Here is a 25,469-nt window from a genome sequence, read left to right as displayed (position 1 = left end):
AATATTTGCATGGCAAAAAAAGAACAAATGGGAGAGGGAGGATGATGTTTGCAACAGTACAAGAGTTGATTTCCTTGAACTTTTAGAACTTGACCATTAAGAAGATAGGGCCTCAGAAAAATAGGCAAAGGGTATAAATAGCTCCAGAGAAGCAAAAAATAAATGACTAATAAAACATGAAGAGATGTTTAACCTTATTCATAGGGAAATGCAAGTTAAGTTTGGTAAGCACTTGCCAGGGTGTGGGGGAAGTGGGCTCTCAAACATGGTGTGAGTGTCAATTGATGAACCTCATAGAGGGCAACTTGACTGGGCAATTCTACTCCTGGGTATTAATCCTATAGATTTGGTTACAAATACGTATGAAATGCTTTTCATACAGGGATATTCCTTTCAGTGTTGTTTGCCGTAGCAAAATGTTGGATACTATCAAGGTTCTGGCTAAATATACCCATGGAACGTCCCCCCTGCAATGAAAGACTGGAGAATGAGACAATTCCAAGTGCATTGATACAGAACATTGCTCAATATATAAGTGAAAAAACAAACTGCAGAACAGTGGATTCCATTGTATCTTATTATACATATGTATATGTGTATATATATGTATATGTATATATGTATTATCAAGTGTGCACACACACACACACACACACACTTGAGGGACTTCCCTGGCAGTCCAGTGGTTAAGACCGCACTTCCACTGCAGGGGACACGGGTTCAATCCCTGGTTGGGGAACTAAGATCCCACATGCCACATGGCATGGCCAAGAAAACAAAACAAAACATACACTTGAGCATGCATAGAATATTTTATGAAGGACACATGAGAAACTGATAATAGTGGTTGTCTCAAGGAAGGACCCAGGTTGCTGGGGAATAGGGATGGTACCCTTTGGTACCTTATGAATATTGTACTGTATGCATTTTTTATTAGCCAAAATGATTTTAGGATTAAGCAAAACAAACAAACAAACAAAAAACCAAAACAAAACAAGAAAGGACTTCCCAGGTGGCGCAGTGGTTAAGAATCCGCCTGCCAATACAGGGGACACGGGTTCGATCCCTGGTCCGGGAAGATCCCACATGCCGCAGAACAACTAAGCCTGTGTGCCACAACTACTGAGCCCACGTGCTGCAACTACTGAAGCCTGTGAGCTCTAGGGCCCACGCGTCGCAATGAAGCCCATGCGCCTAGAGCCCGTGCTCCACAACAAGAGAAGCCACAGCAGTGAGAAGCCCGTGCACCGCAACGAAGATTAGCCCCCACTTGCCGCAACTAGAGAAAGACCGCGTGCAGCAACAAAGACCCAACACAGCCAAAAAATAAATAAAATTTAAAAATTAAAGAAAAAAAACAAGAAAAATAAAAAGTGCATTCATTCAGCCAGACATGAACTCCCTCCTATGACAGTTATGTATCACTTTCATGTCCTGTTTTCTGAGGTTTCTTTTCTCCACAATAAAATTGTGAGCTCTTCCAGGACAAGAACCTGCATAGCTGGGGGCTCAATAAATATTAAAAATTGACAAAAAGAACCCTCTGAGGTGTGCTATCTCTCCCATCGAATTCCTTCAAATTCTTCTCTGTGCCTTCCCTGCCACAGAGTCATTCTATAGATTATATTTGGATGTTGAATCCAGACATCATGCCTGCTTATAGGTAACTTTAGCGGGACCAGTTGGGTAGGAGAGGTTGGGAGTATGTCAGCAGATCTAGCCTGGGATGACTTGCTTGCCAGGTCAGTTGCGGATGACGAACTCCTAACCTTTCTGATTCTATTCTCACTCACAAATCTGGGTTAAGGGAGGCGGTCTCTTTAAGAACTGCTGTGATGGTCCCGCCCTTTAAAGAGATCAGCTGAATCTGTGAGTCACATGATTTCAGCGTCTCTTCCGCCCTCTGAAGTCGGGACTGCCTGAGAAGCTATGAGGAGCCTCGTGCTCCTCCTGAGTCTACTTCTGACAGCAGCTCCGTTTGGCCTTCTGGGGGAGGAGACCCGCCAGGTGAGGGGCTAGAGCAATAGGTGTTTCAGGATATGCTACCTTGAAGGGTGGTTGGAATCTAGGGCAAACAATTGGTGGGGGTGGAGCATGCTTGCATTGACAAAAGAGTTTTTCAAACTGGGGGTCGGAGCAGCCGTGGGTCACGGGACAGGATTGGGGAGTAGGGCGGATGTGAGGGCTTCCTGTGTTCCGGTGAAACCTGGACCTTGACTTAGCCCTGAGTGAGCCAGGTCCAAGCAAGTGTTGGATTTTTTTCTTCCTCTCAGCCCTGTGCCCTGATCTCTCCACCAGGGTCAAGGCAGTTCTGGCTCTACCCACCTCTCCTCCACCCCACCTCTGCCCCTTACAACAAGGTTCTGTTAGCTCCCACAAGCATTCCTCTTGCCTAGGCCCCCAAGGTCCCACCCTTTCCCCATCATTTTCCAAGGTCCCTCTCCTTATCCCCAAACTTCTTTGCCCTGTGTCTCTTCCTGATCCTGTTCGCTTGACCCTCCACTGCTCCATGTTCCAGGTGTCTCTGAAGGTCATCTCTGACTGGCTGGACCCTTCCCAGAACCTGCTTCATATCCAGGCAGTGGGTGCCACTTCCACCCTGCACTATGTGTGGGGCAGCCTGGGACCCCCAGCCGTGCTGCTGGTGGCCACCAACACCCCCAACAGCACCCTGAGTGTCAACTGGAGCCTCCTGATTTCCTCTGAGCCTGACGGGGGCCTCATGGTGCTCCCCAAGGAGAGCATCCAATTTTCTTCTGCCCTCGTCTTTACCAGGGTGAGGAGGCTGGGGGAGAACCAAGGGGAAGAGTGCAGAGGAGAGGGTTCATTCGAGTTAGAGGGAGAAACTGAAGACTGGGGGTAGGTGAAGTAGAGTCAGGTATGAGAGCCTGGGGTGGGGCCAGTGAACGGGGGGTGGTGGTGATTCAGGAGAAAGCTGGACTCAGGCAAGCCTAGTCCCTCCCCACCCCCACCCGCCAGCTGTTTGAGTTTGACAGCACCAACACATCCGATGCGGCCGCCAAGCCTCCAGGAAAATCATATCCCCCATACTCCTTGGCTGATTTCTCCTGGGACAACATCACTGACTCACTGGATCCTGCCACCCTGAGCGCCACATTTCGAGGCCACCCCATTCACGACCCCACTGGGGCTTTTGCCAATGGCAGCCTGGCCTTCAGGGTAAGGGTATGGGGAATCAGAACTCAAAAGGCTGGTTTACAAGGGTGGGAGTTAATGATGGGGGTCGCCTTCAAACACAGGCATCCACCTGCTTCCCACACCTCCCATGCCTCTTCCATCCTAGGTTCAGGCCTTCTCCAGATCTGGCCGGCCAGCCCAACCCCCTCGCCTCCTGCACACAGCGGACACCTGCCAGCTAGAGGTGGACCTGGTTGGGGTCTCTCCCCGGGGAAACCGCTCCTTGTTTGGGCTGGAGGTAGCCACGTTGGGCCATGGCCCTGACTGCCCCTCAGTGCAGGAGCAGCGCTCCATCGATGATGAATATGCACCTGCTGTCTTCCAGGTCAGGCTTCCAGCAGAGAAGCAGATGGGTGTGGGGTGAAGGGGGACCCCATTAGGACCTCAGAGAATCATTCAACCATTTACCGTTTAGCAACACTTTATTCAGCTCCTTTAAGTGCTGGGCACTGTGCTAATGAATTTAGCCCAGTCTCTGCTCTCAGTGGAGAAGCCAGAGGGAAGGCGGTACAGTGTGACTAGTGCTCTGACAGATGGGATTTGCAAGGGCCCGGGGGCCCAAAGGAGGGAGCTGAGTGCAAGCTTGCTGAGTGTTGAGGCTGGAAAAGGACCCAGTGCCATCCAGTCCAGCTCCCCTTTCTACAGAGGAGAGATTGATGCAAACAGCCTGTTAGTTCTAGAACCAGGCCTAGGATTCAGGACAACTCGTGACAGACGGAGGCTGGGAAAGGGTTGGGGGAACAGAAAAGTTGGGCACCACTGGTCCTCCTCATCCTGCCTGTTTGCCTTTCTCCCCAGTTGGACCAGCTGCTATGGGGCTCCCTCCCATCAGGCTTCATGCAGTGGCGACCAGTGGCTTTCTCCCAGAAGCAGGGGGGCCGGGAATCAGCCATGCCCTGCCAAGCTTCCTCTCTTTACCCCACCTTGGCATACCTTCTCCCCCAGTCACCCATTGTCCGAGCCTTCTTTGGGTCCCAGAACTACTTCTGTGCCTTCAATCTGACATTTGGGGCTTCCACAGGCCCTGGCTACTGGGACCAACACTACCTCAGCTGGTGAGAGTCAGGGCCTGGGCCAAGGGTTTGGGAGGTCGAAGTGGAGGAGGGTTGGGCCTCTCGGCCTTCCCTCCTAAGCCTGCTCACCTCTCTTTCTCAATCTGCTTGCTCTAGGTCCATGCTCCTGGGTGTGGGCACCCCTCCAGTGGATGCCTTGTCCTCGCTAGTCCTAGGCATCGTGGCAGTGGCCCTGGGTGCTCCAGCGCTCATGCTGCTGGCAGGAGGCGTGTTTCTGCTGCTGGGCCGCAAGTGGTACTCAGAATACCAGCCTATAAATTGAGGCCTGCTCTCTAGAGGGAAGGACATTACTGGACCTGCCTTGCTGGTCTGCAGGTTTGAGGGTCAGTATTACCAGCCAGCTGCTCCCTTTTCCCATCTTGCTTTTCTGCAGAACCTCAGAGACCAGCCTCAACTTCCTGCGGACCCAGGTGGGGCTTCCTTCAAACTTTGAGGAGGCACCAGGGACAGAGTGATTGCTAGAGGGAGGGTCCCCTCGGCGTTGCCTCCCCGCCCCTCCAACCCCCATTTCCCTTGAATGGGACTCACAGGCCTAAATGAGAGGCCTTCTGACTTGTCTGCTACCCTGGAGGGCATGAAATAGACTAAGTTTTTCCCCAGGGCTTGTCTCTCAGTGTGTGAGTGTTGCTGGGTCTGGTTCCAGGGAATGAGAGGGCTGGAGGTGGGCATGGAAGGCAATTTCTTGTTTGCAGCACCATTTCTTCCCCAGGCCCAGTTCTCTCCCTTGCCACGGGACCAGGCTCCTGCCAGCCACTCTTCAGCATGCGGAGCTGGGAGGTCTCTGGTGCAGTCTGAATCCAACAAGGAAGGGACACTTGAGACGAGGGCGCACACACGAAGGAAGAGCCAAGGAAGACAGTGGTAGTTGTTTATTGTTACACACACATTCATATGGGGTTAACATCAACCACTATGTCTTCCAACCACTCCCAGACACCACAGGTATGGGTGCACGCGTGCACACACACACACACACACGCCCACACACTCACACACACACACGCCCACACACACACACACACGCCTCTTGGGAGGCAGGTTTCCCTGTCTGCTCCTCTTCCCATGAGAGAGGTATGACTTCTGGGCAGTGTGGAGGTGCAAGGTTACAGGGACCTAAAGGGTTGGAAGGGAGGAGGCAGCCACACTGGACTGGGACAGCTGTAATTGACTTGACTGAGGCTCAAGAGCCTATATGGCCAGTCATGGAGGGTCCTGAACCCAGGTCCCCAGGAAGGTTTTCACCAAACGTGAACGTCCTGTTTGATCTGATGCCCAGCCATTACCTTTAGGCATGGGCAAGGTTTCTAGTCTCTTTGAGGCCCTCTGCTTAGACACCCAGCACGGAAATGGTCAGAGTTTTGGCTGTGGCTCTGCTGGCTGCCTCACAGGAGGCTGGGCAGTGGAGCAGAGTCCAGCCATTGTGGGCCCTAGTGGCAGTGGTGGGAGGCTGCTCAGGAAGGAACCATGCCTCTGCTCCCGGTCCTGTGCCCTCAGCATCCTTAAGGAACATGGCTGTCCACCTCTTTCCCTGAAAGAATGTCTGAGTCCCTCCCGCCTAATTGTCCCAGGCTCCAAAGGTGAAGGGGAGTGCCCCAACTCGGAGAGCAGGGGACAGTCCAGGCTCTGATTGGATGGTACCCCTGTCGGGGCAGTAGGTGGGTTCATCCCACCCAGGTACCAGGGCTGGGAGCAAAGGGGTGGGGCGGCTTAGCCCCAGGAGCGAGGCCTGTGGTCTGAGGCGGAGCGGGCGTGGTCAGGGTAGTCCAGGCGGCTCTCGGAGGCAGTGAGCATGCGTTCGGGCTCCACCACGAACATATAGTAGAGGTTCCACACCAGCATGGACAGCAGGGGCAGGAATGTCAGGCCGTAGCCAAAGCCTCGGAAGGAGCGGCCCACGGCAAAGGTCAGCCAGTATATCAGCCTGGGAAGCAAGAAAAGATCGGGCTTTCCTTGAGGCGAGTACATGAGCTAACTGGCAACAGGCTGATGATGGGGAGAATACAAAGTGAAGGCAGCAGATGGGTGTTGGTCAGCACAACTGATACCTCTAAAGACAGCCAGTGTTTATGTACTTACCATGTGCCAGGCATGGTACCAATTACTTTAGGGGCACTGTTTAATTTAGACCCCCACATCTCTATGAAGTGTGTATATTATTCACCTCCCTCTTTGTTTACTTTTCAAATTTTAATTAAAAAATTTTGAGTAGGCAGTATACATTTACATGGTTCAAAATTCAAAGGTACCAGTGAGTATAGTAAAATGTGTTCCTTTACTGATTCCCAGATACCCTATTCTCGTCCTTCACCTTCTCCCCTCTGTTCCCCTCCCACCCCAGACATCTAATATTATGGTTTCTTGTACATCGTGATGTTTTCTGTACATAAGAGCGAAAAGATTTATGTTTTCCTTTTCCCTTTTTTTTTTGGAAGTTTGGTAGCATACTAAATATAGAGATTGTTCTGCACATTGATTTTTTTCCCTCATTTAATGTATCTTGGAGATTGTGTTATATTAGTATATAAAGAGCTTCATTATTTCACAGCTGTAGTACATTCCATTGTATTTACTTCCCCTTTTGCAGATGAAGAAACTAAGATTCCAAAAGGGTTAAGTAAGACTGGTCCAAAGTCACACGTTGGGCAAATAGTAAAACCATGGTTTGAACCCATGCCTGTTCATAACCCCGTCTCCTGCCATTTTAGAGGGGCTGAGGGAAAGAAGAGAGTAAGGAAACCAGCTTCAAGAGAGCTTGAAGCCCAGAGGGATGGACTAGGCACAACCAAATTTCCCCTCTTGGAAGATCCATTCAAAATGCACACTCCTCAGTGGCGGGAGGGCAGCAGCTTCCCCTTAATATATGAAGGATCACTTATTACAAAATTGTGATGTCTCTATTTTTTTACCTGGGAAATGGAGGAAAGAGTAACTGCTGATTCTCTACTGCACCAGGAGGCAGCATAGCTTAATAATAATATAAAAGTTCACATTTAGTGAACACTTACCAAGTACTAGACTGTTGCAAGCACTCTACATGAATTAACTAACTTAATCTTCACAATAACTCCATTTTACAGATGATGAAACTGAGGCACAAAATACTTAAGTAACTTGCCCATGATAGAGAAGAAGGACCCTGGATGAGAGAAGGAAGGGACCTGGGTTCTAGTCGTGCCTCTGCTGATGACTGACCTATGCGACTCTTCTCCCCCAATCTGTAGTCAGTTTCTCTCTGTAAAATGGGTAAGATGGACCAGACAATTGCTGGTCCTTTAGCTCCCTGATGATTCTTGGTGCTTAAACCAACTTCTGTCTGAGACCAGCATTCCCCGAGAGGGAGATGGGAGGTTGAGTTACATGAGCAGGAACATATTTATCTTGGGAAACATCTACTGGGAGAACTTGCAGGGCTGCATGATGGTCAGGAGGCTGGTGGGACAAATGACCACTAGACTACAGTCAGAAGTGACAGGAAGACAGATTTAAGCTAAATAAGAAGAATGCTTTAGCAGTTAAAGCTACCTGGAATGCTATATGGAAAATAACAAAAGGAAATGTATTAGGGGAAAAAAATGGAAAGGCCTGCATTTGGCTTCAGAAATTCAAAGGTGCCTTCTGGGTTAACAGTAGTTCACATGAAAACACCCCTAAGGATTTCAGGTGCCTACAAATTCTAAATGAAAGCAGAGTAATGAGGCTGCCATGAGACCTATGTGGCCTTGGCTTGTATGAACAGGACAATATCCTTGACCAGCCCCCATCCCTCCCATTTGACAAGCAGGAGAATTTCCTGCCTCGAGGGAAGGACACAGGATAGTGACGGGACCAGGGCCATTTAGCAAAGTAAACACTGGAGTGTAAAAGCAGAGTGTTGGAGTGGGGGAATTGAGAGCTGTTGTCAAAGATCTGAATTTTTCTAGGCAACTACAGAGGTCAGAGTCAGGGCAGCAGTTTTTAGCACAATATAAAAAAGGACTTTCTAATAATTAGGACTTTTGAAAAATGAAACAAGACTGCCTTATAAAGAACTAAGCACTTGGTCACAGGGGCTGTTCAACCAATGTTCAGCCAATGGCCACCTGACCAGAGTGCCACAGAGGAGTGGCTGCAATGGCTGGGAGGTTGGTCTAGGTGACACCTGAAAGCCCTTCCAGTTCTAGGTTGATACATGTATCTTATGAAAGACATATGAGCTGATCACCTGCTACCAGGTGAGGTAAAGTGCAAGCAAGAAAGTGACTCAACTTTCTGGGGTGCACATTCGGGCTGATGCAGAGTCCAGAAAGCTCCCTGGCTCTCCAGACATTCAGATGCCTGGGTCTCTTGAGCACCAGCACCTCCCTATGCCCCACCCCCGGCCCCAACTCACCGGGAGATGGCAAAGAGACCAGTGAGCAGAGGCAGCAGTTTGAGGGTATCTTGGGGCAGGTAGGTGGAAAGCACGGCCAGGTTGAAGAAGTAGAGGATGAAGAGCTGGACCGACTGGGCCACATATCGCCGGTGGATCTCCACCTCCCGCCGTGGCTCCCCAAGGGGTCGCAGGGCAGAAAAGCACAACAGGCTCAGCCCGTACACCAGGATCCCTGGGTGGGGTTGGAGGACACATAGGGTCAGGAGAGGAGCGGCAGGCAGGAAGCTGGGGGCAGGGTTCGTAGCAGAGAGCTCATGGGCATGGGCTCTGCACCGTGGGTGGGGCTGAGGTGGTCCTGGGAGGAGGTGGGCACACAGGGGTGACAGGGTGTGGGAGGCCCTGAGGGTCCAGGTCTAGTGAAGGGAAACTCTCCTGCTCCCCAAGCCAGGGAGGCCCTGCCCTCCAGCCCAGCTCCCACATGCCCCCTCCCTTCTTGCAGGGCCCAGGCTCACCCAGTACAATGGGGAAGGTGGCAAAGACCCCGCAGCGCAGCGTGTAGATGAGGCGGGAACTCATGGTCGGCAGGCGCGGGGCATCGAAGGGCAGGAAGGCATATGCCCCGTAGAGCAGGCAGGGGAAGAGGATGAGGGCGGCTCCCACCGAGGCCATGGCCCACAGCCCCTCATGGCCTCCACATCCCCTGCAGCACCCACAGGAGTACCCAGGCGGCCTCACCACTGCCTCGGCCCACTTGCGCTCCGGGGGCTCAGGGTGGGTGGCCCGGGTGGGCAGGAGTGTCTGGCGGTGCTCACCCTCACTGGCCTCACAGCACACAATGAGGTCTTCCTGGGGCCGCCGCTCAATGCACTGTAGGTCGATGGGCACGAAGGCCCGGGCCACCTTCTCGGGCAGCAGGCTGGCGTCATCTTCGGGCAACTCCTCTAGCTTGGTGGGTGGCTCTGACTCAAGGGGCTCAGGCTCAATGTTCCTCCAGCCAGGGGGATCTGAGAACGGGGCACTGGGCTGGGGGCCAGTCCCCCAGGGCAAGGTGGCAGCCTCACTTACTGTGCTGTCTAGACCATCCTCCGTCCCCTCTCCGGCTGTGGGAGACCCAGCTGAAGATCCCGCTCTGGAGGACTCAGCTCCAGGGGACTCAACCCCATCTTCCCCTTCTAGCTTCCGGCCATTGGGGACCAAAGCCTGGGGTGGGCTCTTCTCCAGGGCCTCGGGCCCCTTCACTTCCAGCAGGGCCAGGGTCTCGGGTTCTGTCATCCTGGGGCTTCACTTCTGGGGTCTACCGCAGGTCATGTCACCCTGGAGGGAGTAAAGTTCTGTCAGAAGCTGCCGTCCTCTGGCCCTCAGGAGGGGTTGACAGAACTGGAAGTCTCCAGGGCAGCTGGCCTCGTGGGCTTTAGTCCTTTCTGGGACCTTAGGGAGAACATGGTCCGGAGGAAGGTGTTGAAACAGAGGGAGGCAGGAGGGAAGTGAGAGCCGAAATGGAGGCACCCTTTCGACATCAAATGCTAATCAGCAGGAGAGGGTGAGTCAGGGGGCACAGGCGCTGGCAGCTGTGGCCTCAGCCAGCCGCCACCCACACCTTCTACCCCCTCCACCAAAACCCTTGGGGTCATGGCCACCCTAATGCAGGAATGGGAGGAAAAGGAGAGGTCTAGAATTTTGCCAAGGATTTTATTCCCGCTAAGGATCTTCTGTGGACAGAGAAGCTGCCCCTTCACTTCCACACCTCCTATTCCCCTGCAGATCCCCAACTGGAACTCTCCTGGCAACTGATACCAATAATTTGCCAAGAGATCTGTCCCAAGGAGCTGGCAATAGCGGTGCATCCTGTTCTTTTGTCTCCAATCTGGATACCTGGTCAGTTTCCAAACTTCTCAGTAACCCACCCACAACGTCTCCGGAGGGCCTGGGTCTGTTCATTCTGACTTCTAAGTCTAATCAAGCCTGTTTCCCATGCCTCCTCTCTGGTCTTTCTTCCCTCCCTGCTGCCCTCCATCTCACTGCTTCTGGTTGGGGCTGATTCCCCTCTCTCCACCTCCTCAAGGATCTCCTAACCCTTAGTGTTTGGACCCATGACACCCACTTACTTTCCATCTGGAGAGAGGTGGAGGGTCCCCAGCGTCCGGGAAGGAGCTGCCCAGCTCCCTGCTGGCTCTGCAAGTATTCCTCTCAGTCTCCCTCCCTTTACCTGTGTCTCCAAACCAGTCTGACCAGAGCAGGTGGGGCCCAGTTTAAAGGGGCAGGCCCCGCCCTGCTGAATCTGCCGACAGAAAAAGCATTAAAGGAGGACTTTCGTCCTTTCTGAAAGTGGGGGTGCAGCTGATCATAAGGGTAAGTGTGTGTCCTAGCAACATGGGATGCATAGGAACCCCCAGCACAGGAAAGCAAAGGAGGAAGAAGTTTGGGCATCAGAGGGTGCTTGGAGTAGATTGGGATACCCAAAAGAGGTTGAATTTCTACACTTATTCATTCAATATTTATTGAGCACCTATTATTAGCTAGGCACAGACACAGGAAAGAACAAGATGACAGACAAAGTGTCTGTGCTTGGGACTTCCCTGGTGGTGCAGTGGTTAAGAGTCCGCCTGCCAATGCAGCGTGCACGGGTTCTATCTCTGGTCGGGGAAGAGTCCAGATGCTACGGAGCGACTAAGCCTGTGTGCCACAACTACTGAGCCTGTGCTCTAGAGCCTGCGTGCCTAGAGCCTGTGCTCCGCAACAAGAGAAGCCACCGCAATAAGAAGCCCGCGCACCACAACGAAGAGTAGCCCCTGGAAGAGTGGCCCCGCTCGCCGCAACTAGATAAAGCCAGAAAGCCCACGTGCAGCAACAAAGACCCCACGCAGCCAAAAAAAAAAAAAAAAAAAGTCTCTGCGCTTAAAGAGCTTGTTCTTTTGGGATAACAGATAATAAAGAAGCCTAGCAACTAAACCAATATGACAATTTCAGTAGGGCAAACCTCTTTGCCAAAATGATATTTGAGCTGAGACCTGATGGGAAATCAGGAGAACGAGTGTTCCAGGCAGAGAAACAGCAAGTGAAAGGCCAACAAGTGGGAAAGACAGGTTGTTTCAAGTACAGAAAGAAGGTCGGTGGCTGGAAAAGGAATTTATGTTCCCATTACAGCGGTACACAGGTCCCCTGAACACCTTGCCTTTTAGGTTAGGTTTAAGGTTTAAGAAAGCAATTGGAATCCAAGGTGATCTTTCCGGGGGCAGAACCGCTTAAGGGTGTACCTTCTCAGTCCTGTGGATCTTTTCCCCTGAAGTTATTTGAGCTTTGTGAGGGCAGGGACAGTGTCTGGATTGCTCATCTCTGTGTCTCCAGAACCCAGCATTGTGACTGGAAGACAGCAGGTGTTCAATAAATGTTTGCTGGACTGGTGAGAGATGAACATGCAAGTGGAAATCTTTGGGTTGGAGTGCAGGAGCTGAAGGGCCGAGATGCCTGTACAAGAGTCCTGTATTGGAGGGCCTTGCTCTTATGCTATGCTTGACTCTTTCCAAGAAAATTTTCACATACACGTTTTTTGTTTGTTTAAATAATAGGGGGAAAGGGAGAATTGGAATCACCCTAACTAGTAATCTGAAAGAGGCTCGGCTCAAATGGGGCGGGGGTGGGGGGTGCGGGCAGAAGGATGGACCAAATGACCACCGTCAGACAAAGCAAAGTCAAGCTCCTAGCTGGGAGTCCATCTGCCCTGATCCAGCTTAGCCTCGGCTCCCCCGTTCTCTGGCAGCTTTGTCAATAAAGTTTTTCGCAAGGGCTTGCAGAAGCCAGGAAGAGGCCATGCTGCCCAGAGTTAGTTCTGGCAACTTCCCGGGAGGGAAAACGAGTTTCGCGAGATTTGGTAGCGGCAGGCCACTGGCCCGCAACTTCCAGCTGGTATCGCGAGATTTGGCAGGCGGAGGAGGAGCTGTCGCGGGCAGCCGTCTCGCAACTATGGCGGCCGAGCAGGGCCGGCGGCGGTGGCGGCTGCGGCTACGGCCGGAGTCGGCAGTGGTGGCGGTAGCGGTAGGTGGCGGGGATCTGTGACCGGGAGCCGCCCCCTGTCCCGAGCACCATGAGCCAAGGCCCCCCCACAGGGGAGAGCAGCGAGCCCGAAGCAAAGGTCCTCCACACTAAGCGGCTTTACCGGTGAGAGGGGCCGGGGCGTGAGTGCAGTCGCCAAGGGAAGTGGGGGGACCGCGAGGGGCGGGGCCTCCCGGGCGGGCGGGCTCTGGTGCCGGGCTGGGGTGCGGGCGAGGGAGGGGGGGTGCAATTTTGGAGGGCGCAGAGGGGGCGGGGCCCCGTAACCCGGGATTGAGCTGAAAGAAGAAGGAATTGGGTGGGTGGGAGGTTGGGAGGGAAGCACGTGGAGGGATACCTTCCGCAGTGAGCTTGGGGCGGGCACCGAGCTTTGCGGATTTGGGGTAAGAAGGTGGGAATTGGGGACTGCAGGGGTTGGGAAGGTGAGGGTGGGGTCACATATGGGAGAAAAACCCGGAAGGGAATGGTGCTTAGAACCCTGTAAGGACTTAACAGGGAAGAGCCCTGGACTGAAATCAAGAGAGCCAGGTTCAGCTCCTTGCTTTGCCATTCTCTCACAGTTTAACCTTGGGCCTAAGTTTTCTCATCCTTAAAAGGAGAGATTTGGATTTGATAGGTTTTGAGGTCCCTTATGGCTCTAAGTTTTGGGAATCGGAATGAAAAGAAAGAGGCTGGAAGACTATTTGTGTTGGACTGGAAGGGCGGTGAAGGACTTTGAGTCCAGAATGTTCTTAGGTCATAGGAGCCCATTTCAGGGCACCTGGGGACTCCTGAGTTCTGCCTTCCTTCCAGCCTCATGACTACAGTCTCTTGCCAGGCAACTTCCATTCCTGGTTTCTGATTTCCACAGTGCCACTCACACTCCTCAACATCTTCAGCCTTTCAGCCCTCTGTTGGGAACAGGCCAGTATGAGCTCTTCCCATCCTGAGTGAGCTCCTCCTGCCCCGAGTCGAGGATTTTTTGTGTGGGGCAACTGAAACATGGGCTCTTGAACTGGATCAAAATAGGTTGAAGCATAGAGACCAACTTGAGTTTTCTGCTTTCTAATAGGGAGTAGGGTTTGGGGTTTTCATTCGGCTCAGGCTCTATAGAACCAGAGGTGTTTGCATGAGAAGACCAGCTTCAGAGCCACGGGCGAAAGAGTCAAGAACATGTTGTCTTTTCCACCCTTGAGTAGGCATCCTGCCTGCTCTGGCTTCCTAAGCCAGAAGGCAGAGGGGAGTATAGGCTGATCCAAAAATAGAAAAGTGATCCAATCTGTCAGCCCCTGGGCGCTCACTGTGGGCTGCCCCAAGCAGTCTCCAGGTGGGTGAGCAGTTGGCTGGGATGGCACGTGTTCCTTGTCATGCTGCCGAGTGTCAGTGCTGCCTGTCAGACAGAGCGTGGGCAGTGCTGGCAAGATTCCTTACTTGTCTCCAGCTTTTGGAAATGGCTCTGGTCATCCTTCTGATCATTCACAAATCTTGTTTTTTCTCAAGCCACTGCCCTCACAGAACTGACTGACTTAAGCTAATATGTTTGCATGTGTGGCTTACATGTGTGCACGTGGGTATCTCTGCTGGTAATTGTGTGTTGTTGGCTTTGGGCAGTATGGAAATTTGAGGCAGCGGATCTCTTTTTATTATGTATTATAGCAGTGTTGATTGGTGGGAAGAACTGGGGGAGGAAGGTCTGATTTCCCGGCCCAAGGTAAATATGTTGTTAGACTATGTAACTGTCATCCGACCTTCAGTAAATTTGGGAAATTCCCACAGTCTGTTTACAGAAAAGAAATTCTGAAATGTTTTAAGCCCCTCAGAAAAGGCAGCTGGAAAAGGGATGCTGGAAGGGACACAAGCACCAGTTAATTAGGCCAATTTTAACTGTTTTTTTAAAACATATTTTTCTTTTTTAACACTGTTCTAGGCCTAGGATTACAATAGTGAATGAGACACAAGACTGGCTTTTGTAGTTTTTGTTCTAAAGGAGATTACAATTTAGTGGAGGAGCTTAGGGTCTGATGGGAAATGTAGAAGAAAGTGCGGAGACCTCTCAGGTTTAAGAGTTTGCAATTAGAACTTCCTTGAGTAGTGGTTACTAACCTTTTTGAATTGAGAACCTAAGGAAAGCTCTGGGGCCTGTCCATAAAAATACACACACAGCCTCCTTACATCTGTGCATGGCACTGAAGTTAAAAGCCCTTTCCTGGGGACTAAGCTGGCATATCACTGATGGCTGCCTGGTGCTGCCCTTGGCATTGAGGGCCAGGATGGCTGAAAGGGCTTGGCTTCCATCTCTAGGCAGCCCAGGAGGTGTTTGGAGAAATGCTGGGCTCTTAAGATTGCCTGTGAGAAGGCCTTGATTACCATCCCACCCACTCAGCTGGGTGTTGGCGGTCACTTCGCCCTGTACAGGACAGCTTTTAGTGGTGTACCACCTGAGCCACCACAAGATGCTAGCCTCCTGTGGCCCACTTTCCCCGGCCCAGGAGCATGTTTCAGTATTCTGAAACAATTTTGGACTGTTTTAGGAATCATCACTCCCTGTTTTTTGGTTGTTTTGTGTCCAGAGCTGTGCCTGATTCACCTGTTCTCACAGCTGCTGTCTGTCCTCTGGGTTTTACCCTTCCAGAGATGATACTTACCTAGGCACCTCTTGGCCATCCATTGTAGAGTTTCCTTGAACTTTTCTCTTAGGGTCTGGAATATCTTCCTCAGGATGAAGACTAATATTTTTTGGTACTGTGTACAAGGCCCTGTTACAAGTGCTTTATATATTAGCTAATTTAACCCTCACAAAGTAGGTGATGATATTAACCCCATTTTATAGATGAGAGAACTGACACATAAGGAAGTTAGATTTTTTTTTAAGGTTTTTTTTTTTTGGCTGCATTGGGTCTTAGCTGCGGCATGCGGGATCTTCGTTGAGGCATGCGGGATCTTTCATTGCGGCATGCGGGCTTCTCTCTAGTTGTGGCGTGTGGATTTTTTCTCTCTAGTTGTGGTGCATGAGCTCCAGGGCACGTGGGCTCTGTAGTTTGCAGCACGCGGGCTCTCTAGTTGAGGCACGCAGGCTTAGTTGCCCTGCGGCATGTGGGATCTTAGTTCCCCAACCAGGGATCAAACCCACGTCCCCTGCATTGGAAGGCAGATTCTTTACCACTGGACCACCAGGGAAGTCCCGGAAGTTAGATTTTTTTACCCAGGACCACATAGCTGGTAAGAAGTAGAGCTAGGATTTGAACCCAGGCTGTCTGGTTCCAGAGCCTACACTTTATATTAAAGAAACAGTTCCTTCAGCAGGATCCAGGAGACCTTATAACTAAGCAGTTTAGGGATACCCTCCCCCTTTCTCTTACCCCATTATTCCAAAGCAGAATTTTATATTAGGAATGCCTTTCCTTTATGTCAGGGATAATAAGCCTTTGCATAATAATAATTTATTCATTCCACCAATATTTATTGAGTGCCTACTGTATACCAGTGCTGTATATAAATTATTTCATTTAATCCTCACAACAACCCTTTGAGGTAACTGCTATTATTTCCATTTTTATGGATGTGGTAACTAAGGCTTAAAGAGGAAGGTAATTTTTTTTTTTTTAAATAAATGTATTTATTTATTTATTTATTTTTGGCTGTGTTGGGTCTTCGTTGCTGTGCGTGGGCTTTCTCTGGTTGCGGCGAGTGGGGGCTGCTCTTCATTGCGGTGTGCGGGCTTCTCATTGTGGTGGCTTCTCTTGTTGCAGAGCACGGGCTCTGGGCGCGCGGGCTTCAGTAGTTGTGGCTCGCAGGCTCCGTAGTTGTGGCTCGCGGGGTCTAGAGGGCAGGCTCAGTAGTTTTGGTGCACGGGCTTAGTTGCTCCATGGCATATGGGATCTTCCCGGACCAGGGCTCGAACCCATGTTCACTGCATTGGCAGGCGGATTCTTAACCACTGCGCCACCAGGGAAGCCCGAGGTAGGTAATTTTGCCCAAAGTTATAGAGTTAGTAGGACACAGCCAGGTTCAAACCCTAGATGTTTTGCCTGGCATCACAGCCTATGCTCTTTCCATTGAGAGAGTCTACCTTCCCATATCACAGAGTTTCTCTACCTTGACACTGTTGACAGTTGGGGCAGGGTAGTTATGGTGGTAGACTGTCCCATGTATTGTGGGGTGTCTAGCAGCACACAGTAAGTGCCAATAGCAGTGCCTCTTCTTCCCCTCCCCCAGGTAGTGACAATCAAAAATGTCTTCAGCATTGCCAGATGTCTCCTGAGGGAACTGCTGTATCAGGATGGAGACTGTGTTCATCTTGTTTTGTACGGAGCTCAGTCTGCAGCCATTTGGTTTCTCCACCCCAAATTCTTTAGCTTTTCCTCTGTGATCAGTGTTCCAGCATCATAGGTGGACCATACACATGGCTCAGGGGCTCTTTGCCTATGTTTCCCTGCAGGGCCGTGGTGGAGGCTGTGCATCGACTTGACCTCATCCTTTGCAACAAAACCGCTTATCAAGAAGTGTTCAAACCAGAGAACATTAGCCTGAGGAACAAGTAAGCTGAGACTCTAAACCACACATTCTTACAGTTTCTTTATTCCTTTCCACCTGAAACCCTGTCACATATAGACACGTGTTCTCTTTTATCTCCTGACCTCATGGTACAATAATGGGGTATGACGTCTCTGGCCTTCCTAAGAGGGAGAGGGGATCCCTCACTCTCTGCAGCTTCTACATCTAACACCATTAGAATGGTGTTTGAGTTGGAGGAGTTGGCCATACTGCATAATGAAGGAAAGAAAGAGGAGATACAGAGGCAGAGTAAAAAGGAGAGAAAGGTGCAGGGAAAGAAATGAAGATTATTAAAATTCTTATTGCTCCTGCCTCTGTCTTTTGGGGCTCCCACTGCCTTCCAGGACTGCTGTTGTCTTGGGTCCTACTGACTGACCCTGGATGTCTATTGGGAGGCACAGAGATTTGTCAGTCGGGGTGTTGGCAAATGCCTTCTTGTCCTCAGTTCTTGTGTCCCTCACCAAGGGATGGGCAGTCCCTCTCATGCGCTCCTCTACACCCTCCCAGGCTGCGTGAGCTCTGCGTAAAGCTTATGTTCCTGCACCCGGTGGACTATGGGAGGAAGGCTGAGGAGCTGCTGTGGAGAAAGGTGTACTACGAAGTTATCCAGCTTATCAAGACTAACAAAAAGGTAAGGGGAGGTCAAGATCTTGGCAAGACGTTTGTCTAAAGAGGGGAAGCTAAAGAAGAAAAGGACAGCTAGGCAAGTGGGCCAGAGTATGGTTGTAGATAGGGAAACCAAGGAAGAGATAGCAGAAAGGGAGGGAGTCATACGGAATTAGGATCAGGGAAGGAGGGGAGCCTGATCCCAGATGGGGAGACCAGAGAAGTAGATCTAAGGGTATAGGGGTAACTTGTGAGTGAGAGGAGATGTGGATAATGTTCCAGAGCCAAGAAGATAAGTTTATTTCTTCAGGGAGATGAATATGATTAGGGATGGGGGAGCAGAACTCTGATCTTGTTGCTTAGCTAGCCCCTTCCCTTTCCCAATCTCCAGCATATCCACAGCCGGAGCACCTTGGAATGTGCCTACAGGACACACCTGGTCGCTGGTATTGGCTTCTACCAGCATCTCCTTCTTTATATCCAGTCCCACTACCAGCTAGAACTGCAGTGCTGCATCGACTGGACCCATGTCACCGACCCCCTCATAGGTCAGTGAAACCTGAAAGGTGGGCTCAAGGAGCAAGTTCATATGCTTCTACTTCTGGCCTTCTTATCCTTCAGAATCCATGTACCTTGTGACCCAGCCAGGCAGAGAGGATTCTAGAAGACCTACAAATGCTTCATGAAATTTGGATTTATCCAAACAAGCGTATGACTTGGGGTAAAGAGCTTAAGGAAAGAGAGAGAGAGACCTCTTCAGTCTGGGATTGTAGACCGATGGGGAGTCGGGGAGGGAATGGAATGATCTAGAGTAGGTCTGGCACTGGAAGATGTTATTAATAGCATTTTTTTTCTTCCAGTTGAATTTGGCTGGCATTTCTTTTAACTTTAGAGATTGTTTCCTAGTATTTGATGAAAGTATTAAAGTTTTTAGAAACATTGGGGAAATCATGGACATTCTTTCAAGATAGTGCAAATCTCTTTTTGGCCGTCTGAGGTACTGGCAGCTATGGTGGTTTTCTCTTCAGTTCAGCTGTCCTTTAGAGCTCCTTCCCTCTTCCTCCAACTCCCCTTGCTCTCTATACCCCCTACCCTCCCCCAGCCCCATGCCCCTTCCCTCACCAGGACAAAGACATTCTGGGTCAGAGATGGAGGTTGTGTCTGCACCCCTATGTGGCAGCATTCTCTGGTCAGAAGCAGAGCACTGTATTTTGTACATTTAAAAACATTTAAAAACAAAACAATGGGGAATTCCCTGGCGGTCCAGTGGTTAGGACTTGGCACTCTCACTGCTGGGACCCCGGGTTCAATCCCTGTTTGGGGAACTAAAATCCTGCAAGATGCGCGGCGCAGCCAAAAACAAAACAAAACAAAATAACATTAATCCAAGGCAACATTTATAGGTGTTATACCAGATTGCCAGAGGGGTCCATAGCTTAAACAAAGATTAAGAACCCTTATTTCAAAGGGTCAGTTCCCCAAACCATTTTAGTTTCTTTCTCCTTATTGATATTTCGTATTCAGCCAACTCAGCGATGTCTCTATAAAAAATATTAGGAAGGGCTGCTCAGAATGGGAGCTACACACCCAGGAGAGTGGCTGCAAAGTGGAATGGACAGGAGGGTGGTCTCTGTAGCCAGGCTGCCAGTTGAATCCTGGCTCTGTCACTTACCTGCTGTGCAACTTTGATTTCTTTAACTGTAAAATGGAAGTAACAAGAGTAACTACCTCATGCGGTTGCTTTGAGGATTACTTAAGTTGATATTTTAATACACTTAGAACAGTACCTGGCACATGGGAAAACTGCCTGCCAAGTAGCCGAAGCTCTCTGAAGTTACAGGGCTGCCTGGGTGAAGGGAGAGGAGAGAGCCCGTGCGTATTGGCTCTGGCCGCCACCGGTCCTCAGGTCAGGCAAGATGACCTCATTTCCCTCATGGATAGACTCTCCGTAGGCTGCCTTCTCTGTGGACCTCCCACCGGGCAGAAGCCAGGAGCATTTACCTTGGCCTCATTCAAATGCCATTCTTCCTGGGCAAGTTTCCCATCTTTACCCAAACCTTTTACCTTTAGGTGGGGAGCTGCTACCCAAGGCACCCACAACTGTACTGACACTTGAGCCTCACCTCTTCTTTCTAAAAGCCTTCCTATGATGACCTTTCACATGACCTTCCCCCAGGGAGCTGTCCTAGGTTGAGGACCATAGCCCATCTGTTCTAGTTCCTTTCTGTCTTGTGAATGACTCCTGCCTATGAGTTTCTGTGCCCCTGCCTCTGTCTACCTGTGAGCCTGTGTCTTTATCTGTGTCCTGGATGGGTGTCTTCTCTGCCCCATAAGGCCGTGTTCTAAAACTAGCCCTGGATTCTTTATCTGCTTTCTCCACCTAGGAAAGGTGTTTCCCCATAGATAAGGACAGAGGAATGGGCTTATAAACATCTCTCTCTCTCTCTCTCTTTCTCTTTCTCAGGATGCAAGAAGCCAGTGTCTGCCTCAGGGAAGGAGATGGATTGGGCACAGATGGCATGCCACCGATGTCTAGTGTACCTGGGGGATTTGTGTAAGAATCCGAACCTTTCATTTTTCTCTGTTTTGGGCTACAGGACAGGCTCCAGCTGCTCTTGTTGGTACCACCCTTTACGTGATTGGAGAGCAGGAGGAGCAGTTTGGCCTCTGATAACTTTTCCCCTCCAGTCTGTTTACAGCGTTTCCTTCTTTTCACTGTTCGTGCATGAGTCAAAAAGGATGGTGAATACACGAAGAAGGAAAATGTCATTGCACTTTAAGAAAGTCAGGGTGATAACTTGGTTTCATTGGTGGGTTAGGAGGATTTTAATTTGATGTCTTTCTCCTTTGGGGTTTTCTCTTCATGGATTCCTAGAGGAATTGCAGTTAGACCTCAGGGAGGACTTACCTGCCTGAAATATGTTTCTCAGAATGGAAAAGTACTCTCTTGCTTTATGGCCCCTGGGTCTCTATTCCTGATAGACAAAGGTTCTGTCATTAGGCTGCTGGTGTGTGGCTGTCAGATGCATTATCCTTTATTGATCTGAGGCTAGTCTCCCTGCCTCCATCCCACTCCTGGACCCTTTATAGGCAGGGGGCACAGAGAGAATCAGCTGTTTCACAGTAGATTGACCAAGTGTCATTAGTAGTGTCTTCTCTCTAGAACTGAGCAGTTGAATTCCAGAACCAAATATCAGAAGTCTTTTCAAGCATTTATATATGCTGCAGCCCCTTCATTGGGAAAAGATAATCAAGAAGAGCCTCTTTACTTTACAAACACTAAATATTCTTTACATTTTGGACCTACCAGCAAGGAAGAGAGAGTTGAACAATTTGCCCATAGTCATGCAGACTTAAGACTGTGCCAGAGACCCAAGCAGCCTGCCTTCTAGCTCAGGTATCTTCCTCCTGGGCTCTTACTACAGTTCTCCAGAGTAGACTCCCAGATGAGGGGAGGTTTTTCTGAAACACGGAATCATTGTATTTCTTTTCCTCCTCTCCCTCCTGCAGCACGATATCAGAATGAATTAGCTGGCGTAGACACTGAGCTGCTAGCTGAGAGATTTTACTACCAAGCCCTGTCAGTGGCTCCCCAGATTGGTAAGTGGACCCCCCCACTGGGGCCTCCCAACCCAGCAGCATTTTCCAAGAGGAAGACAATGTTGAGAAGGCAGGCAGGCCATACTCACTTACCCCAAGGTCCTTCCCACCCACTCTCAATTCTTTCATACTTCACCTTCGTTCTGCATTCTGCCCCTTGTAACACACTCAGAAGATGGTGGAAGGAGAAGAGAAATGGGAAAGTCTTGAACTAAGAAGGAAGGAGGCAGAAGAAGAGGGAGAGAGAAGATGGCTTCCCTTGCCCTGAGGTTTCTGTAGAAAGAGGAGACCGTACTTCAGCTGCCCCCACGGAGGCACAGTGAGGGAAGGGATAAGGCTCCATTACAGGGAAAGATGGGGGTTAGCATGTAGGAAGGAGAACTCAGAGGTGAGAGACTGAGCTGGGATAGAGGAGAGGGCTCCATGGAGTTCAGTCAGCATTGGAAGAGGCACAGCTGCTGCTGAAGGAATGGCACCCATCAGTGCTGAAATCCCTGGTGGCCCAGGTGGGCTTAGACTGATAGGAAGTGAGTCTAGAATAGATAACACCCTGGAGGAGCAAGATTAAGCTGCTGATCACCTGAGACACCAGTGTCGCCTGCAGACCCACTGTTCTCCCCATGAGTTCTCTGATGCTTAACGTGGGTTGGGCCTTGCAGCTTTCGGTGAGTATTATGGCTACAGACTGTGTGACTTCTCTTTCTCTCCAGGAATGCCCTTCAACCAGCTGGGCACCCTTGCCGGCAGCAAGTACTATAATGTGGAAGCCATGTATTGCTACCTGCGCTGGTGAGTATTTGCCAGCTTTTTCCCCAGCCCTACTTTCATGTCTGCACAATTCCTGCTTTGTTTTCTCTCTTCCCTTTCTCCCTTTTCTAGCTCCTGGGTGAGATAGATAGGAGAATGCTAAGATTGAGGGGGTCCCTTCTCTCAGGGGCATCCTGACGCAGCCGTGCTGCTTTTCACACAGCCACCTGGACTTGTAGATACTTGGGCAGCTGAAGTAGCTGTCTGCTATCGTGAAAAATAACAGGATTGCTGCCTTTCTGAAGAAGGAAATAAATTTGATATAGTTGATAAAATGGTACCAAAGTAACCTCTGACAAGAACTTCAGAACTGTAGAGCTTCAGTGTCTTGAGGTGACAGAGATGACAGCATGGGGGGGACAAGTTTAACAGGGTGGATCACTGCTTCCCTGGATCTCACACTTAGCTCTTAGAATGAAAAAACAATTATTTCAGGGCACCCAAAGTTGATTAGGCTTAGGTTACTAAGTCACCATAACCAAACGCACATGAGACTGATAGGTAAATGAGAATGCCATTGGTTAAGTTTTAGTGAGACATAAACTGCCAGGAAACTCACTGTTGCCACCTAATCAGGGCCAAAGTCTACTTGAGAAGCCAAATCTATCTCAGAAGAAGTTATATAGTGAATTGGGCTTCAAAGCCTAAAGGGAATAAGGGTGGTCTTCATAGCTTAAATGGTCAGCTACTAAGGTGTAAAGTAAAATAACCTAATTCTGCCTTCCTGGTCAAGGAAACCTGTTTCCTGTATCAACAAATATTTGCCCTGTTCCTTTAGTAGATCACTACAGACTGGCCTCCCATCACCTGTATTCATTTTTTTTTTTAATTGAAATATAGTTGATTTACAATGTTGTGTTAATTTCTGCTGTGCAGCCAAGTGATTCAGTTATACGTATATATACATTGTCCTTTATATTCTTTTCCATTATGGTTTATCACAGGATACTGAATATAGTTCCCTGTGCTATACAGTAGGACCTTGTTGTTTATCCATTCTATATGTATATAATAGGTTGCATCTGCTAACCCCAAACTCCCACTCCATCCCTCCTCCACCCCCACTTCCCCCTTGGCAACCACAAGTCTGTTTTCTATGTCTGTGAGACTGTTTCTGTTTCGTAGATAAGCTCATTTGTGTCATATTTTGGATTCCACATATAGGTGATATCATATGGTATTTGTCTTTCTCTGACTTACTTCACTTAGTATGATAATCTCTAGTTCCATCCATGTTGCTGCAGACGACACTATTTCATTCTTTTTTATGGCTGAGTAATATTCCATTGTGTATATATATGTATCACATCTTTATCCATTCATCTGTAAATGGACATTTAGGTTGTTTCCATGTCTTGGCTATTAAAAATAGTGCTGCTATGAACATAGGGGTGCATGTATCTTTTTGAATTATAGTTTTGTCTGGATATATGCCTAGGAGTGGGATTGCTGGATCATATGGCAACTCTATTTTTAGTTTTTTGAGGAACCTCCATACTGTTTTCCATAGCGGCTGCACCAGTTTACATTCCCACCAATAGTGTAGGAGGGTTCCCTTTTCTCCACACCCTGTCCAGCCTTTGTTATTTGTGTATTTATTATTGAATATGATTACCAGGTTTATAACCTCCCATTGCATCTTTCCCATTCCTTGTGTGCCTTCCAGGGAATGCCCCCCTTACTTGTCCTGGATCCCTCATCACATTCATAATCATGATTTAGGGTGAATCACTTTCAAAGAGAGCCAAGCACATCCAGGTTTGGGAGGTGCCAAATAAGGTCCTCCTCTACTATGCGTAAACAATTATATTTCATGGTTTGTGGGTTAGGCATTTGGCTAGGGCTCAGTTTGGCAGTTCTCCTCCTGGTGGCATTGTCTAGGGTCAGTCAGTGGTATTCGGCTGATTTGGGGGTCTGATATGTCTGGAGGGTTGGTTCATCTGGACCCTTCTCCCTCTCCATATAGTCTCAGGGCCTCTCCATGTGGTATCTTCCTCAGGGTAGATGGACTTCTTACATAGTGGCTCAGGGCTCCAACAGCAAATAATGACCCAAGAAACTTGGAAGTAGGGTCTGCCAATCTCTTAAGGCCTGGGCCTGGCAACTGGTGGAGTCACTCCTACAGCGTTCTCTTGGTCAAAGCAGTTGCATAGTCGTTGTCTCCCACCCTCACCCCCTGCCAAGATTTCAGGGGAGGTGACACAGAACCCACTTCTCAGTGGAAGGAGTATCAAAGAATTTGTAGCTATATTCACCACTGACGTGTATTTCTTCTATCACTGCTTTTTGTAATTAAAAGACGTTTCAAAAAACAAGACATTTTTTAAAAAGTATAGCATGCTGTTAAGTTCATAGGCTTTGTGGTAAGACAGACTTGGGTTGGAGACTCAGCTCTACTATGTTTTAGCTATGTGACCATTGTTTTATTGATTGATCGATTGCCGCGTTGGGTCTTCGTTGCCTCGTGTGGGCTTTTCTCTAGTTGTGGTGAGCGGGGGCTACTCTTTGTTGCAGTGCACGGGCTTCTCATTGAGGTGGCTTCTCTTGTTGGGGAGCACGGGCTCTAGGCACCCGGGCTTCAGTAGTTGTGGCACACGGGCTCAGTAGTTGTGGCTTGTGGGCTCTAGAGCGCAGACTCAGTAGTTGTAGCGCACGGGCTTAGTTGCTCCACGGCATGTGGGATCTTCCCAGACCAGGGCTCGAACCCATGTACCCTGCATTGGCAGGCGGATTCTTAACCACTGCGCCACCAGAGAAGTCCGCTATGTGACCTTTGCATTATACTTGATCTCTCAGGCTTTATTTCCTCATCTGTAAATGTGCACAATAGTAGGGTACAGTGCCTGACACAGAGTGGGGTGCTCAGTACATATTTGCATTTGAATGAATGTCATGAGGATTAACTGAAGTAGTGTATGTAAATATCCTTGCACATAGTAAATGCTTGTTAAATGCTACCTATTAAGTGCTGTGTGCTTTAAGAAAGATGAAGGATAGTGTATTTCAGGGATGGTAACTAAGTTAAGTTTGTAACATTGAGTGGGATTAATTGTCCCATTTCTAGATACAGAGGAGATGCAGACGTCATCATTACTCTGATTAATCTGGAAGTTGTATGTGTGTATTTTATTAGGAAAGATAGCTTTCACCCTGAGTACATACATGTAAGGGGAGGCTGGGGGCAGCCTGTATTGACTAGAAACAGTGCTCCCTAAATCCCTGGAAGACTGACATTTCCCCTCTCCACCTCTCCC

General features: G+C 49.5%; 3 protein-coding genes across 11 annotated transcripts in view; 2 read left to right on the top strand and 1 right to left on the bottom strand.

The window, feature by feature from the left end:
- Positions 1 to 1,880: 1,880 nt before the first annotated feature.
- On the top strand, positions 1,881 to 6,815 carry LOC118890373 (glycosylated lysosomal membrane protein). The gene is made up of 6 exons (XM_036843173.1): positions 1,881 to 2,007; positions 2,519 to 2,776; positions 2,980 to 3,180; positions 3,305 to 3,523; positions 3,997 to 4,253; positions 4,368 to 6,815. The coding sequence occupies exons 1-6, from the start codon at positions 1,930 to 1,932 to the stop codon at positions 4,531 to 4,533; spliced, it is 1,179 nt and encodes a 392-aa protein (XP_036699068.1). The 5' UTR covers positions 1,881 to 1,929; the 3' UTR covers positions 4,534 to 6,815.
- TMEM79 (transmembrane protein 79) lies at positions 5,126 to 10,833 on the bottom strand. Its single transcript, XM_036843162.1, has 4 exons — positions 10,728 to 10,833; positions 9,135 to 9,936; positions 8,641 to 8,854; positions 5,126 to 6,192 (listed from the first exon to the last, which is right to left on the bottom strand). The coding sequence occupies exons 2-4, from the start codon at positions 9,892 to 9,894 to the stop codon at positions 5,979 to 5,981; spliced, it is 1,188 nt and encodes a 395-aa protein (XP_036699057.1). The 5' UTR covers positions 9,895 to 9,936; positions 10,728 to 10,833; the 3' UTR covers positions 5,126 to 5,978.
- A 1,709-nt stretch (positions 10,834 to 12,542) lies between these two features.
- The window catches only part of SMG5 (SMG5 nonsense mediated mRNA decay factor), a 33,850-nt gene continuing 20,923 nt past the window's right edge, over positions 12,543 to 25,469 (top strand). For 8 of the 9 annotated variants that reach the window (XR_005018730.1, XR_005018728.1, XR_005018729.1 and 5 more), the window contains exons 1-7: positions 12,552 to 12,777; positions 17,087 to 17,185; positions 17,710 to 17,833; positions 18,200 to 18,356; positions 20,273 to 20,362; positions 21,319 to 21,408; positions 22,119 to 22,197. Coding sequence is in view for 6 of the 9 variants with exons in the window: in XM_036843069.1 (XP_036698964.1) it covers positions 12,704 to 12,777; positions 17,087 to 17,185; positions 17,710 to 17,833; positions 18,200 to 18,356; positions 20,273 to 20,362; positions 21,319 to 21,408; positions 22,119 to 22,197 (713 nt within the window). In the remaining 3 variants the exon portion in view is untranslated. Of the gene's footprint in view, positions 12,778 to 17,086; positions 17,186 to 17,709; positions 17,834 to 18,199; positions 18,357 to 20,272; positions 20,363 to 21,318; positions 21,409 to 22,118; positions 22,198 to 25,469 lie in introns of all 9 variants that reach the window. The other variant, XM_036843122.1, reaches the window with a different exon arrangement.

The sequence above is a fragment of the Balaenoptera musculus genome, chromosome 1, assembly GCF_009873245.2.
Source record: "Balaenoptera musculus isolate JJ_BM4_2016_0621 chromosome 1, mBalMus1.pri.v3, whole genome shotgun sequence".
NCBI classification, from domain to species: Eukaryota; Metazoa; Chordata; class Mammalia; order Artiodactyla; family Balaenopteridae; genus Balaenoptera; species Balaenoptera musculus.
The sequence above is the reverse complement of the archived record's forward strand: the minus strand, read 5'-3'. Positions and strand labels throughout refer to the sequence as shown.